General features: G+C 43.2%; 1 protein-coding gene across 1 annotated transcript in view; it reads right to left on the bottom strand.

The window, feature by feature from the left end:
• Sh3tc2 (SH3 domain and tetratricopeptide repeats 2) overlaps positions 1-16,385 on the bottom strand; it is a 63,524-nt gene extending 47,139 nt beyond the window's left edge. The window contains exons 1-3 of the mRNA XM_013025582.1: positions 16,231-16,385; positions 8,309-8,407; positions 3,104-3,231 (exon numbers count right to left, since the gene is read on the bottom strand). Of these exons, the coding sequence (XP_012881036.1) occupies positions 3,104-3,231; positions 8,309-8,407; positions 16,231-16,282 (279 nt within the window). The 5' untranslated portion in view covers positions 16,283-16,385. The remainder of the gene's footprint in view (positions 1-3,103; positions 3,232-8,308; positions 8,408-16,230) is intronic.
• Positions 16,386-17,483: the final 1,098 nt, after the last annotated feature.

Genomic DNA, 17,483 nt, shown 5'->3' with positions numbered 1-17,483 from the left:
GCTGGCACAGATGTGGAGGGAATGGAACCCTAGTACTGTTGGTGGGAATGTAAACTGGTGCAACCACTGTGGAGGCACTTGGAGATTGCCCAGAAAAGAACTACCCTGTGATCCAAGAGACACCACTCTTACAAGTCATGATTCAGTAAAGACTTGTACAACCATGTTCATTGCTTCACTGTTCACTATCGTTAACTTATGAAAACAGAAGATGTCACTCAATGGACAAATGGATCAAGAAAATGTCACACACATACACACACACATCAGAATTTTACTCATTTATCAGGAAGAATATTACATTGTTTGCAGGAAAACAGGTAGACCTGGGTAAAGAGAACTTCTTGAGTACACATTGATTTCATATTTTTATAAAATCCAATAGGAATAATCTAACAGTACTCAACAAGAGAGTAACTAAAAGGAAGTATTGCTCACATATGGAGTGGGATATTATGACATTGTGCAGTCTTTAAAAAGAAAAATAAAGTTCTCTGTGTACTAATGTAGGCTCTAAATATGCACTACCAAATAGAACCATTGGACTTGAACTCAGGGCCTGAACACTTTTTCACGCAAGGCTGGTACTCTACCAGCTGAGCCACAGCTCCATTTAAGCCTTTCTGCTCGTTACTTGAAGATAAAAATCTCATAGACTTTCCTGCACAGGCTGACTTTGATTGAAAATCCTCAGATCCCAGCTTCCTGAGTAGCTAGGATTACAAGCAGAGCCACCAGTGCCCAGCCCTGAAAATATATTCTTATTTTTATTTGTATTCTTCTTTTTAGTAGTAGTGGTGGTGATAGTGGTAGTTTCTAAGGATGAAAGGACTTAAACCACTTCCCAGACTTGGTTTCAGTCTTTCTCTGTTGGTTGCCTACAGAACCAGAGTTGACTGTAGTGATAGAACATGACTCCTCCAGACAGATCCTGCCTGAGACCCTTACCCTTAGGAAAAACCTAAGAAAAGAAAGAATACGGAAAGAAGGGCCTATAGTTCAGCAAAGTCAAACTCTGTGGGTCTAATTTTGACACTGTGGTTCTGATTTCTCCACAGGAAACCCCAAAGAAGCCCCAGATCTTCAGAGGACATAGATCTTGAAAACAAGAGGAGGCAGGTGAAAGTTGACTTAAAAAGAACTTATTAAATGCCAGGCACCACACCAAGAGCCCTAGAAGTGACACTTCATTTCATGTAACACCCACTATAGCCCTAGGAAGAAAGTGCAATTACAGAATTTATCTATTCTAAGATGCACTTTTTATAATATCTAACTGATTCTGAAATTAAAAGTAAGGAAGCATGCAGTCATACCTAACTAGCAGCATTTATTTTTCTCTTGGAGGCACATAAAAGAATGATGCATGTTAAGTTAAAGATATCTCACATCTAAAATTAGTATCATCCCAGTTTTATATTCAAGAAGACCAGGGCACTGAGATGTGAAATAACTTATTCACAGTCATCTGAAGTGAGTAAGCAGGGTCTTGATTGGACATTGGTCTCTAAGTTCCTGAATTCCACACTGAATAAAATAAAAATGCAAGTCCCTTAGGTCCCATTACAAATTACTTACTGAAGCACAATTACCAAGCTTTCTACAGGTACAATCTCTTTTTCTCCTTCTGACAAACTAGACACTGTCTTTGTTCAGTTTTTAACCAGATTAATGCAGATTTAAAAACTTCGAGGTCAAGCACAATTGGTGGCTCACACCCGTAATCCTAGCTACTCAGGAGATTGAAATCTGAGGATCCTGGCTCAAAGCCAGCCTAGGCAAGAAAGTTCATAAAACATTTATCTCCAATAAACTACTCAGAAAAAAAAAACAAGTGGCACTGTGGCTCAAGTGATAGAGCACTAGCCTTGAGCAAAAGAATCAATATTCCCTTCCCTACCACTTATTCTAGAAAACTGTTTCCGTTTCTGACTCCTAGTTAGTAGCTCCTAGACTGTATATCATTGGCTAGGTTATAGCAATGCAATGTAACAATTAAAGATATAATATATCCACTGCAAAAAACTGAAATTTGTTTATTCTATTATAATTTCCCATCATGCCAATATTTACTATCATATTTTAACTGGCAATATTTTTCCTTTAAAATATAAATACTACTAGATGCTGGTGGCTCACTCCTAACTACTCAAGAGGCTAAGGTTGGCAAATTATGGTTCATAATTTGGCTCATAATTATGGCTCCTAATCATATGGCCCAGGCAATGTTGGAAAATCCTTATCCTAACTGACCAGCAAAAAAAAAAAAAAACAGGAATGGAGAATGGATCAAGCAAAAAAGTTAAAGGAGAGCCCTGAGTTCAAGCCTTACTACTAACACCATCAGTCAGTCAATAAATAAATAAATAAATAAATGCATGTTTAATGGTTACTGACATGTGGGAAGGACAGAATAGTAGGATTATTATTTAATGAGTGGAGAGACTCAATCTGGGATGATAAAAAGTTCTGCAGATAAATGTCATAAACGAATTAAATATTTTTAAATGATTGCAATAAAAAATGTTGTGTGTGGGGCTGGGAAGGTAGTTCAGTGGTAGAGCACTTGCCTTATATGCCTGAGGCCCTGGGTTCAATTCCTCAGCGCCACATAAGCAAAAAGAAAAAAGCCAGAAGTGGCGCTGTGGCTCAAGTGGTAGAGCGCTAGCCTTGAGCTAAAGAGCTGAGGGACAGCACCCAGGCCCAGAGTTCAGGCTCCACGACCGGACCCAAAAAAAAAATGTTACGTGTTTTGTGACACTGTAACAAAAAATAATTCAAATGCTATACATTAGAGAATAAGGCTGTTATTCTAACCATTTTGTTCCAGAATTGAAATAACTCTCCCAAGATCATTGGGTAAAACCAAGTTCTCTCTAACTCAGCAACTCCAGGTTGCCCTGTTTGGAATTTCTGCTCACTACTGTGAAGCAAAAAATGTGTCCATATTTCTTCAAAAATGTGTACAAGTTCATTCACACTGTCAACCAGATGTTTTCTTGAGGGCCTACTTTGTTCTGGGTGCTGTCCAAGGTCCTAGAGATGCTGCAGTGTCTGGACACAAGGTCAATGGTCAGAATGTATTCTCTTTGCCAACACTCACTTTGAACAGGGCTCGCACATCCTGGTCTTGGTTCTCCAGCGCCCAGAGACGCCTCCGAGCAGCTTCCTGCAAGGGTCCATTCACACATCTCCGTGAGCGGCTCTTTACACTGAAGGAGAGCATCAGATCTGAACAGAACACAGAGGGAAACATCAGGCTGCACAGCAACAAAAGAGAAATATATATATATATATATATATATATATATATATATATATATACATACATATCTATTGACCTTCAATATATAGGTGTGGTCCATATAATAAGGCCAGGAAATCATTTGGTACATGCACACAGGATGTTTATTCTGCTATATTGATAATTTTGTATGGCCCATAATGATGTTAGAAATATCCAAATGGCCCCTGGCAGAATAAAGATTGACCACTTTAAATTGATGTCCTCATTAATTACAGATTGAAGTGATCTTAAAGATCCTCCAAGGAGCCGGGCATTGGTGACTCACATCTGTAATGCTAACTACTCAGGAGGCTGAAATCTGAGGACTATAATTCCAAGCCAGCCCAGGCAAGAAAGTTGGTGAGACTCCTATCTCCAATTAAACAGAAAAAGCCAGAAGTAGAGCAAAAAATGCTCAGGGACAGTGCCCAGGTACTGGGCTCTGGGCTCCTCCAAGAGTCCCTTTAAAGTGTCTTTCTCAGGGATATGGAGGCTGCTGAAGCATATGGGGTTCTGGAGCGGCTCGAGGTGGTGCACACACAGTGATTATTTCTGCCGTAGTACTAGCACAGATATGGCCATGTATTGCTTTCTGGGGAGGATTTGTGAAAGTTCTGAATCAATTCTATTTTGCCTGTAACTAAAGAAGTATGTTTATATGATTATGCAACCAATTATATATTTTATGCATTATATACACATGTTTTTCTAATGGATGCTCCATCCATAGGTGTTTGTCTGGATGACAAGCTTATATAGTACAATCAATCTTTCATTTCTTCATATTCCACTTTCATGTAACAAATGTTCATTGAGAGCCTCACCAGAGCCCACACTATTTTAGGGGCTGAGGATACAGCAGAGGAGGGAGTCATGGTCCCTGTCATCCTTTCTCAGGCCAGAGAGAAAAAGAGAATTGAGACAAGACTCCAAATGCATTTATTAAAATAGAAAAGACACTTTCAGAGGTCAGTGTGAGTCTTATCAGCAACAGAGACTGAAAATAACTAATGTGTCCATCTGAACACTGGCTTTTATTGAGGTTTTAGGAAGCAGGAACATGAAGTTTTCCTGCCTAATACAAGCCTACAGACTGATTGATATTAAACTTGTGCAAGAAATACAAGTATCTCAAGAATCACTCCTACCTGGGCACTGATGGCTCATGCCTGTTATCTTAGCTACTCAAGAAGCTGAGATCTGAGGCTTGTAATCTCAAGCCAGTCCAGGCAAACAAATCCAAGGGACTCTAATCCCCAACTAACAAAATAAAGCCAGGAGTAGATAAGTAGCTCAAGAGATAGAGTGGCAACCTTAAGGGAAAAATCCAAGTAAGAACATGAGACCCTGAGTTCAAATCCAAACGCACATGCGTGCGTGCGTGCATGCGCACATACACACACACACACACACACACACAAATTGCTTTGGATCAGGGGACAGAAAATTTAAAACACAATGAGATTATAATGATATAATAATAAGCAAAGGGCAACTGCTGATCAAAATAACCCAATTCAAGCTGTTGAAAGCCTGTACAAGAGGACATAATGAGTGATATTTCAGGGCAAAGTTAATCATGAGAAGGGTCCAATATCAGGCATTTGTTCTCATCAATTCACATGAGACCTCTTCTCTACCTATCACTTTTACAAGGCTATGGAGCAGAAGTTTAACTCTAGATAAGATTTAGCTTGCAGCGTGTAAGAAAGCAGACCATCATAGAGAGAGAAAAAACAGAGAAATACAGAATTAAATATTCTCCGTTTGAATTTCCCTTTAAATATCTCCATTGCTCATGTCTGACTGTACCTATTGGCTGTAATCACAGAGCTCGAACTCTGTTTGGCAAGTAAGTAATTTCATAAATACATTTCTTCTAGACATAGCAAAGTATAATAGGGTCACAAAGCAGTGAGTGATAGGGCAGGTTGGAGGTGGGATATGCATTTGGATGGTGTTGTTTGCACAGGTCGTGCTGAGATGGTTCATTTTACATAGTCATTGTCTTTTCAAGTGCATCTCCTCGAGACAACCAATGTCAATCTTGTTAATAATCTTCCAGCAGAATAAACAGAGAAAGCATTGGACCAGATAATCACAAAGATCTGCCTTCTAGCTCCAACTTGCCAAGGTCTTTGCAAATTCCTGTTCAAAATGGCCCTATCACACAAGCACGGGTCCACAGGGCAGTTCCTGGAACACCATCCTTACCAAGTCTGTCTTTAGCTTGTTCAGAAGTCCTATAAGTGCTATGGCTACAGGTCAGCTCTGGCACAGCGTGCTCCAGCCAATCTGACTTTAATGTGAACTACAGGTGGGTGTCTTCTCCATTTGCTTCCTCCCTGGCCTTGCTCCAATCTCACCCAGTCCTGACCCCTCTGGCAACCCCTACTCAGCCCCCCTCAGGTAGCCTTACTACATGTTGACCTCCAAAAGGAGGAACAACCCCAAGATGATGCCCAGGCAGCAGTCACACAGACTCATGCACAAGACCTGGCTCTGTTCCACAATCACAACCTAGGGCTACCAGGCACCTCTCCACACTTGACTTTTCCTATTAGTGAAGTGGCTTTGATGGGGCCTACCCTAGGAAGCTTTAAAGGTTCTACTAAATCCAATAGGCCTGGCACATGTTCAATGTTCTGTACACACATTAAGCACTAGCTGTGTCTCCCTGCCCCTTCCCTGGTACTTCAGCAATTATTGCTCATGACTGGTTGCATCTGCTGTTAATTATTAACCTTGATAATAGCTGATTCTGATTCCTTTCCACAAAACTCCATTTCTCCTGCATTTCAAAACCATATCCAAATTGTCTTTTAGGATCTCCTTGGAATAGTTCCTGCTAACCTTAGTGTAAACCCCCTTGTTATGCCCCTGAGTTCATGTTTATGAAACACAGAAGACTTTAGGTATAAGTAAGCAAACTCCTTCTGAGATACTAACCACTGAAAATTGGTAGGTGTGGTGGGATCCTACAATACCCTTGCATTGCCAGATGGGGTGGTAATTCAAGTTCATCATAGTTTAAGTATGAAGTGCATTATGTCTTAGTTTTTTTAGTCTTTCTGGAAGCCAGTTATGCAATTACAATCGTGTATCTAATTGATTGTGTTTGGAGCTGAACTTCATAGAAAAGGTTAGCGGTTAGAACCTGTCTCACACTGTGACGTTCCCAGAAGGAGCATCATGGAGGAAAATGCTGAATGACAGACAAGTTCAGAGTGAAGTCAGTTTTGTTTGCCTAAAGGTATTGCTTGTTCATTGCCTTTCCTGCACTAATAAGACAAAACGCTGACACTGCATTCAGAAAACAATAGATGGTAATGCAGTTGAGGGGATTTTTTCCTAGGATGTTCTAAGCTAACAGATGATAATCAGATTAACACAGAGGGGGAAAAAGTAGAATTTTGGAGAATCTTTGAACTATAGTAGTTATGAACAAGGACTGGGATTTGAACTCCCTCCTCATTCTGTGTGGACTGTGTGGCTATTGGCATCATTTCCCTCCCTGGGTTGGCAGTTTTCCAATTAAAGACTTTGTGCCTTCACCTAGAGATGGGTAAGACAAGAGAAGAAGACAGGTGGCAAATCACTTGGCACAATTTACTCTCCAAAAATGGTTTCCAACTACTGTATATCAGAAACCATGTTCTTTGCATTCCCCATCCCTGACAGGCCATCGAAGGCCTCAAAAACATTTGGTAGATGACAGAAAAGACACATAATACTTCTGGTCAGCTGCCTGCAGCCTGTCTGCCTATACTGATCATGTAGCATTGCCCTTAAATGATGTTATAACTATCCAAATGGCAAACTAAACCTCCCTGCTCTGTCACAGGCTTATCCTAAGAGTTTCTGGTACAAGGGTTTCCAAGTGTAGTGATTACTACTAACAATTTTTTTGCAACATTTGGGCTTGAATCAGGGTCTTGTGCGTGGGATTGAACCCAGGGCACAAACACAACACCACTTGCACTATGCCCCTGCCCTCTTTGGTTTTATTTGTTTTCAACAAAGGGTCTCACTAACTTTGCTCTGCCTCTGCCTCCCAAGTAGTGATTACAAATATGTGGCACCCCACTTACCAACTTTCCACTATTGATTTCATTGGAATTTCCTAGAGATGACCTCACAAGAAATGTATTAAGACTTTTCTCACACTGATTTCAAATTGGGGTTTTTTTCTGCTCCTGAAAGAATCATACAAACTCCCTTCTGCTCAGCCAATCTCATCTTACATATTTGCCTCTTACAACTACTAGTTCAAAGCCTACTACATTTATAGGGCTTTATTTGGCATGATATGGAATGCAAACATGACCTCCATGTGTTCATTAAATGATTCCTATATTTAATTTTTCAGATTGTCTGAGTACCTACTGCATATAAACAACTTTACAGGTATCATATTGAATATATAATTATTTCTAAATTAGCCCTGCCCCCATCACCTTTGTCTATAGACTTTTTCTATATACTTTCTACATACTTTCTCTAACTTACAATATATACACAGAGTTTCTCATATGCAGCAGACTCTGAAGACCTTTGAGCACTAGCCTATGAAGGTTTATGAGCAAGCTAGCCAATGTCATAAGTCATGCTTACAAAGAGGCATCTGGGAGCCAGGCACTCATGGCTCATGCTCCTACTTACTCAGGAGGCTGAGATCTGAGGATCACACTTTGAAGGCAGACTGGGCAGAAAAATCATTGAGACTCTTATCTCCAATTAACTACCACCAAAAAAATGTCAGAAGTAGAGCTGTGGCCCAAGTGGCAGAGTGCTAACCTTGAGCAAAAAAGCTAAAGGATAACACCCAGGCTCCGAGTTCAAACTCCAGTACTGATGTGGGTGCACAAGCACTTGCATACACACACACACACAATGAGTTTAGTATGGCACCTGGAAAGGCAGATAAAAGTCAGGGGTTCTTCAGATGAGAAAGATAAAGAGAGTGCTACATATTTTACAGGAAGTATTTATGAAAATAACACTTGTCTGGGATTTAGATACCTTGAGTCATTTTCTGCCGCGGGAAACATTTTTCCTCATATTCAGATGAGGGAATATTCTGGCTTGATATGGTTGAACTCTTGAAAGGGCCTTCTCTACCTGGAGAAGATAAAATGAGAGATCATTGGTAAGGGTGAAAGCAAGTTATAAGCATAGATGACACATTTTTGTCAAGGTCTGAGGGAGAGAAGAAGGAAGAACTCATCATTTTCTCACTATTGGCCTAAAAGTATTTTGTAGTCAACTTTCAGCAAAGAACTGTCATACATCCTGCCTCAATCCTGCAACAGCCTGAGTGTCCTCATTTTATGAAAAGATCAGATTCCCACACACAGGTCCAATAAGTTCCATGGCTTTCTAGATAGTAGAGCCAGTAGACTCCAGCACAGTTTAAACCAATTGAATAGTTAACAGGAGGTTGGATTGAGGTGAGGGCAAATGGCATCATTAGAGATTGTATCCTTATGCTCTCTGGCTGTTATGGTCCCTAGACTGTTCTTCTGTCTGGCCACTAAATAGAGTCCTCTCCAGAGCCTCTCTCCTCCCAGTTCTCCTAAACGTTTCTATCTGTAGCTACAGAAATGGAGACAGAGAAGGTCTGGACACAGGCCCAGGAGATAGGGGATGGTATTTTGATCGCAGAAGATTGTAATCCTAACTACTCAGGAGGCTGGGATCTGAATTCACCATACAAAGCCATTCTGGGCAGGAAAGTCCATGACACTTTTATCTCCAGTTAACCGCCAAAAAGCCTGAAGTGGAGCTGTGGCTCTGACTGCCTTGAGCAAAAAAGCTAAGGGACAGTGCCAGGCCCTAAGTTCAAGCCCCAGTAACATCACATACACTCTAAGAAAGAAGAGGAGGAATGGGGAGGATGGGGGGAGGGAAGAGGGAGGAGAAAGAAGAGGAGGAGGAGGAGAAAGAAATATGAAGCAAGAGAAAAAGAAAGAACGAAAAAGAAAAGAAGGAAGGAAAGAAGGACGGAAGGACGGAAGGAAGGAAGGAAGGAGGGAAGGAAGGAAGGAAGGAGAGAGGGAGGGAAGGAAGGAGGGAAGGAAGGAAGGAAGGAGAGAGGGAGGGAAGGAAGGAGGGAGGGAGGGAGGGAAGGAAGGAGGGAGGGAAGAAAGGAAAGAGGGAGGGAAGAAAAAGGAGGGGGAGGAGGAGGAGAAGGAGTTTGAAAAGAGAATGTAGAACAATAGAAGGGTGATATTGATCGAGATACATTGTACATATAAACTGGTTGAATTGAAAACTTTTTACAACTACTTAAAGATAATCTGATTTTTAAAAAAGAAAGAAAAGAGAATGTAGCTATAAAGCACACAAGGAAGCAAATTAAAAAAGAACACAGGGCTTTCACCAAGATTGCTATTGGATAGGGCATCAGTTAGGGTATCACCAAAATGCAACAAAGAAACACAAGTCTTAACACACTGCTGGTTGCTGTGGACGATGTCCTTTTGACCATGAAACTGCTCAGACAGAATATTAACAGCTTACATTGGTCCTGGAAAGGATTCCGAATCTTGGCTCAACTACTCTTTATGGGTCACTCATTTAATCCCCTCAGTTTCCCATGGAATTGTGGGTGAAGAACTACCACATTCTGGACCTGTGCCTCCAGTGACAGTCCAGGAGGGCAAGGAGCGTGGAGCAGTCATGCTCACTACTGGGTAATGGTGACCTTCATTCCTCATTCTACACCCAAGAACCATCATCTCCATTCTCTGCTTCTGCAGAGGCCTCTGACATCCAGGGAGGAATGTAGCTCTTTCTTCATAGTGGGAAAACTCAGCACCATTTCCAGTGATATGTGAGGAGAATAAAACAAGGAGAGACCCTTCAGCTCACGGTTCTTCACTCGGAAAATCTCCTTAGCTGTTCAGTGCTGAAAACTAAGCAGCTTAGCCAGAAATATGGCAGTAATGAACTACAGTTGAACAAGATCGTTTAAGAGCTCTACCCCTCCAGGAACCAGTAACAACTGAAGCAAAAAAAAGCACAGGCTTGAGAATCATTAGATGTGAAAATGAGCACAAGACAGATGTTCTCATACCATCTCGGTCAATGACCTTGGTCAAGACACTTGATCTCTCCACCTGGGAGATTTTTAATTTCTCCACTTATCAGTGAAGGGTTGGCATAAATTAATATTACTAAATCCCAACTGCCCATATCAATTGCCTCAATAGTTTTCTTTTAGTACCAATTGATCAGGTCTGGTGGCTCATGCTTTTAATTCCAACTATTTGGGAAACAGAAATTCAGAAGAATGTAGTTCAAAGCCAACTCTAGCAAAAAGTTTACCAGGCCCAACAAAAAAAGCCAGGTGTAGTGTGGTGTGCCCTTGGCACTCCAACTACATGAGAAGCATAAATAGGAGGATCATGGTCCATGCTAATCAGAACAAAACAACATAATACCAAAGTGAAATGGAGCTAGAGGTGTCACTCAAATGATAAAGCACCTGTGGAGCAAGTGCTCTATCCAAAATTTAAACTACCTTAGTTTTGTCTCAGGGGATTCTGATTCTGGAGGTTTATAGCAAGTACAGTAGCTGTTTTTTTTACTATTATTATTCCTGAAATGATTCTAATTTGTCCAGGGTTGAGAACGACAGAAGTAAACTGTGCTTCTCAGACTTTATTGTATGCATGAATTACATGGAATATCGATACAATGTAAACTCTGCCTCAGTGCTGAAAGCTGCGGCTCTGAAGTTCTAATGTGTTCCAGATAAGGTAAGTGTGCCAGAACCGCACTTGCAGTGGCTGCCTGCTCCCTACTCTAGGACAAAGATTAACCACAGGCTAGAGAAATCCCACAGTGATTTCTTTGGCCTGTTTAAAATGCTTCATATCACTTAGAAATCAGAATGTTTAATATCACCCAGATGTTTGGCCTTTCTTGGAAACTGGAAGATCTGTAGCCCAGAACCCCTGTTCTCATGTAATCATCTGTATGACTGATTGATGCTCTTCCTGAGGGTGGTTGTACAGCTTCCATGGGTCCCATCCATCTAGTCCTTGCTTGACTTCTGGCCCCAGAAGTCTGAGAATAAGTTCCTGTTATACAACAACATAAGAGTCGGTGGCTTGACAAGGGCCTGTGAAGGGACCCCAGTATAGGAAGAGAGTGCACAACTTGTAAAGGATATGTGGAACCAGGTGCTGGTGGCTCATACCTGTAATCCTAGCTACACAGGAGGCTGATATCTGAGGATAACAAAATTCCAAAGTCTGTAAGACTCTTCTCTCCAATCATCCAGCAAGAAGCTAGGGGTGAAGTTGTGGCTCAAGTGGTAGAAGAACCCTGAGCAAAAAAGCTCATGGACGGTGCCCAGGGCTTGAATTCAAGCCCCAGGAACAGCACCAGAAAAGAGAAAATAAAAATGAAAAGCAGAACCTTAATGAAACACCACTGCATAGAACAGCGACCATGAAAAAGAGCAAAGACATGCTTGTAAGAACCCAGAGCAACCAGAACTGTAGTGTGTGAGAATGTGGACTATGATCTGTGAGAGAGCAGAGCAAGTGATACTGTGTTTCAGAATAAGAAAACAGAAGACATCTTGACCTATAGAATATAAGAAATAAAGATGGATCTGAGTGCCAATGGCTCATGCCTGTAATTCTAGTTAATCAGGAGGCTGAAATCTGCCAGCCTGGGCAGGAACATCTGAGTCTCTTATCTCCAATTAACTACCAAAAAAGCTGGAAATTGAGTTCTGGTTCCAAGTGATAGAGCACCAGCCTTGAACACAAAAGCACAGACAGGGCCCAGACCCTGAGTTCAAGCCCAAGATAAGGAAAGAGAAAGAAAGAAAAGAAAAGAAAGAAAGAAAAAAGAAAGATAGAAAGAAAGAAAGGAAGGAAGAAAGAAAGAAAGAAGAAGGGAGGGAGGGAGGGAAGGAAAGAAGGGAGGGAAAAATAGAAAAGAGAAAGAAGGAAGGAACAAATAAGGAACGAACTAGGCACAGGAGGCTCACATGTGTAATACTAGTTTCTCAAGAGGCTGAGATCCTGAGGATCATAGTTCAAAAAAGGCAGAAAAGTTTCTAAGACTTCATGTCCAATTAGGCAGCATAAAGGCAAGCTGGAGGTATGACTCAGGTGGTGGTGCATCAGTTGAACAAATCAAGCAGGAGCTAAACTCTGAGTTCAAATCCTAGTACCAGAAAAAAGGAAGGAAGGAAGGAAGGGAGGGAGGGAGGGAGGAAGGAAGGAAGGAAGGAAGGAACCATTAGAGAAAATGAGTGATGGAAGAATTTGAGGAAATCACTTAGCTCCTCACATTATTGTTGAGATACTACGGCCCAGAAAAGAGTGGTAATTTTTATCAAGGTCACACAACAAGTAGCAAGACACAGCAGTCATCCAAAGCACTGGGTACAGACCTTGCTATTTCTGCTATAATATCAGACTTCAGAACAGCAAGCTATAAGATCAGTAAGACATCTCACACATGGAAATTTCTAGCAATGAAAAGTCACTTCCTTCTCTCTTAGCTTCTCTGCTCCTACTCACTCACTCAACCCCCACCTTTAAAAAGAAAATTAAGCACTGAAGATTTCCCTGAATGCTTTTTTTTGACACCTATGGTGGTTCTTTTTTTCTTTTTTGATCCAACAAGCATATCAGCAGCAATGTTTATGATGTAAACCCACATTGTTCTTGCTGAGACAGATATCAAATTAGAGCTACAGCTGCATCTATCTAAGCTATAAAATGATATGCCTTGTTTAAGAACCTATAGAACAATTCTTTATGATGATTGTGGGTACATAAATATGTAGTAAGAGCACTGCAGCAGTGAATTCATGAAAGTGGTAAGATGAATTAGATTCAAAAGAGCCATTCAGGGGACCCCTAAGTGCTTCTGTACTGGTTTATTTCTTCAAAAAGTAAAAGAAAGAGCAGGCCCCAGTGGCTCATGCCTGTGATCCTACCTACTCAGGAGGCTGAGATCCAAAGGATTATGGTTCAAAGCCATACTGGACAGAAAAGTCTATGAAATTCTATCTCCAATTAACCAGCAAAAAGCTATCCTAGAAACTTGGTTCAAACAAGAGAACCAGCCACGTTCTAGCACTCAGGTGCTAAGTTTAAACCTTGGTACCAGAAAAATAACAATAATACTCCATCCCTTATTGTTGTCAGCAGTCTCTGTGATCTCTTATCATCATGCTAATGATTCAAATTTACCAAGAAGGCTGAACCAAAAATTAAAAACATGGGTGATCATCACAGACAAAAATATCTCTCCCACAAAAAAAAAATGTCTGCCAAATTTCTTCATAAAGGTGTTGAAGGTAAGGAAGAAGTGCTAGAAACTTCTAGATGAGGTAACATTGACATGACAATTCTCCAGGATCTGCCTTCGCTTCATAGTTCACTGAACAATGGCAAAAATGTAGAGGGTAGGCAAGTGTCAGAGGGGTTGGCCACAGACCAAGCACCACCTTCTCACCATGTGCAAATAGGAGATATCTGTGAGCAAATGAGCACCACCAGGAGCACCAGATGCCACAAGCAGAGGTCGCAGATGAACATGCAGTCATCGGGCTTTCACGCCCACATTCATTACTGCATCACACTGTAATAAAGCAGCCAATCAGCTGTGCAGAGTGCCGTGCTATCAGGAGCCTCCTTCTTTCCTGCCTCCCTTATCATGAGGACAGTTTGGTCTTCACTGCTAACTCCCACTGAACAGACCAAATAGCAGAAGCAGCCAGAAAAACATGAGCCCAGACTGCTGCGCCAGCTGAGACAGGAAACAGGAAGTAGGGATCTGGGAGTGGTCAACATCCACCGACAATAAAACTGCCCAGACCCTCTGCCAAGTCCATGGGCTAAATTTCCCAATGCAGTTCTCACAAGGGTTCCCCATGATGGACACTACTGTGGATCCTTCCCACATCCAGGAACGGAGGCTCCAGAAAACAAAAGACTTGTGCTCAAGATCAAACTATGAAATAGCTCCAGGTCTGTGTCATTTCTCCAGAATATATATAGGAAGCTAAAATTGAAGTTTATATCAACTGGCCTCAGACCTAGCATGTACATACTGACCTCCCCCCACCCCCCCCCACCCCCCGACCCTCCCAGGAAAGGCCCTGATGGGCACGGAGAAAAACATGGGGGAAGGGCATGAACAACTTCAACAGGAATAAATAGTAGGCTGACTCTTGGTGAAGGCCAAGGGACCAACCTAGTTACCAGTAGCAAAACAGGGAATTCTGACACCTTCCTCAATGCAAGTTCCTTTGTTTTATACTACAGAATTCTGCTCCACAGGAAGCCTCTGTTAGAAGCAGAGCTACTCCAGCCCAAGCTGGGGTCCAGTCAAAGCCGGTCCAGCTGCAAGAGCACAGCTCCTGAAGATCCCTCCACCAGCACTTTACAACCCCCTACACTCCACAGATGAACAAATGGAGCCCCGAGAGAGATGCTGATCTGTTAGAGTTATAAACATGTAACTCAAGACCTGATGTTTATTTTTCCTAATTGTGTGTCATGCTTTTTTATAGGTCTCACAGGTAGACTTAACCCCAGCACCGTCTCATGAGGAATGCCTAACTTATTACTTCATACAATTGGCAAATGAGAAAACTAAAACACAGATATTAATCACTATGAAAAGAAGCAAGATCACTTTGGTCTCAAAGCCATGGCTTTTGATGATACCTGTCTAATGGGAGCAGACAGAGTCAGTCCCGTGACCCTGCTTCCCCCGCAATCAGGTAAAGAAAGTAGTATACCTGCAAGAACCATAGGGTTTGAGGCAAGGGCTTGAAAATGTGATAAATCCCAATAATACAGGCATGCTGCATCCTAGTCTGTTGTACCAGTGGTATTGTTTAGGGCTTGTTTGCTTCTAATTTTAGGCCCAGGGTAGCCTGTGCTTACGAGAGCCTCCCTGATGTCAGTGCCAAGATGCCTCTGCCAAGACTTTAAGGACCTGAAGGACCTTCTAAGAGCCCAGCTCCAAGCCCATAGGGAGAGTCAGCTGTCAGAGAGGGAAAGCCCAGAGCTCAGCACCGCTCCTTCCCATGTTCTGGCAAACCAGAGCTGTGCTCCAGGAAGACTAGAGTCAGGAATGAGTCCTTGGAATAAACTTCCTCTGTTTTCTGAATGAGTCTTCCCCAATCCACCCTCTTCCCTAAAGCCAGTAGGCACCCTGATCATGTCCTAAAAGAGCCTTCAGGGTCTGGTTCTGCTCTGGAAAAGAGCAGAGAGCTGGCTTCAGGGTGGCCAGCCAGGCTGGTTTGTGTGGGACTCTCCAGGCTTTAGCACTGACTATGCCCCCAGAAAAACCCTCAGAGCCCAGCAAACATGGATGGCTGGTCACTGTGTCTTGTTCCAGATGACCTGATAGTATCTTAAAGCTACAACTCTCTATGACCTGACTTGGCAGGCCTCAAACCACCACTGTAACAGGTAGGAGGCAGGAAACTGCCTGTTTGTCTTCAGAGGCAGAAGCCTAGACGAAAATAGAGTTGAATGACTGAAGCCAAATTTATGACCACCCGTAGGCCACAGAGGAACTCACTGCAGGAAACTTCTTCCTGCCCTGGGGAATCTTGGGAAGAAAGGAAGGAAGGGCTTAGTCATACCCTAGGAGTGGTTGCCTAGAAAGGCCTGCTCCCCCTCTACAAAGAAAGCCCAAACCCTCTAGCTCCAGGAAGAGCAGCCCCTCCAGGTTGCATTCCTTTTGTTTTACAAAGCCAGAATGGCAGATGCTCAATTAGGAAGGGAGAAGAGGTAGCCAGAACGCATAACCATCTTCCAGTCTCTGGAAGGAAGGGCAGCTGCATCAAACCAGCCACAGTGAGAAGAGATACCTTCCTAGAACCAGTCACAAGCCCGGGCAGCCTCTGTCCCCACCCTGCCTCCTCCCTCCACCCCCACCAGGAAACTCACCTGGGCCCCAGGATGGACTCCGCTCCCCAGGGATACAGAAGCAGCCACCCATGTGTGCACCATCCTTCCCAGGCCAGGGCCCTTGGGAACACCAGCTAGAAGAGAGCAGGGAGCCTCCCAGCAGTGTCCCTCCTCCCGCCTCCTCCCTGGCACGCGAGAGGGACCAAGGCCACTCCAAGCACAATGCAGTCTTTGATATCCCAGCTGCAGTGAGGAGGCCAGGGAGAATGGGAGGGGCCACCGGGCCCACAAGCCTGACACTCCTTTCCCTGTCAGGCCCTGGCCCTGGGAGCTGCTCCTCCCTGCCTCTTTGCAGATTGCTTCGCGCCTATCAGGCTGTGGCACATTCCTCAAATTCTAGACTCCAGATACACAGTTTGGTTCTTGTGCAAGCTGCCAGGGCAGAGGAGGGCAAAGAGCATCCTTCAGAATCAAGGCTGTTTTCTTGCTGGCTCCCTGACTGTTGGCCCACACAGACTCCCCTGCCAGCCCTCAGAAATTGATCCCACCCATTCTCTCTTGGCAAAAGTCTTCTTGACTCTCTGATGAAGCTGCTGGAGTTGTGGGCACAGAACCTCACAGCACCAGTAGACTGTTCCTTACTGGGTGAACGGTGGCACACATGCCAGCACCCAGCCCCCTGGCTTCCCCAAGTCCTGGTGTAAAGGAATCCAGAAAATCACCACGTGTGGCCTAGCCACATATAGGTGAGAAACTGAAGGGACAAATGCATTTAACTCTAGTCTGAATGGAAAACTAGCCCCACCAGTTCCAGATACATTTCTTTGCCTACCTCAGAGAGCCAGTGACGCAGAAGAATAAATACAGGGGACAACGTGGATGCATTTCAGAACATTTTTCCCAGGAGATCTCTCAAAAGAGATGGAGAAGACAGGCCTGAATGCCTCTCAGGTTACACAGCCATACATAGCTAGTCTAACAGGAACTACTGACCACCTGATGTTTCCTTCATGTTCAGAGCCAAGGTCCCATTGAATGATCCAAGGAAGAGAGCCTGTGGGTGGAGAGGAGGCGGGAACCAGCAGGCCATGCGTACTTACAGCTTTTCAAGGAGGTCAGAGGCCTGCTCAGACCTACATGCTAGGAGGAAAATCAGGAAACACACAGCATGCTGGGCTCAGAATCAGCTCACTGCAGTGGTCACAAGGTTCCACAGCCCACACCCACACAGCCCCAGGGTCGGGAGCTTACTTGCATCTCTGGAGTCTTGCTGGAGTTTCAATGCTGCCTTA

Source organism: Dipodomys ordii, unplaced genomic scaffold (genome assembly GCF_000151885.1).
Source record: "Dipodomys ordii isolate 6190 unplaced genomic scaffold, Dord_2.0 Scaffold85, whole genome shotgun sequence".
Taxonomy (NCBI): domain Eukaryota; kingdom Metazoa; phylum Chordata; class Mammalia; order Rodentia; family Heteromyidae; genus Dipodomys; species Dipodomys ordii.
The sequence above is the reverse complement of the archived record's forward strand: the minus strand, read 5'-3'. Positions and strand labels throughout refer to the sequence as shown.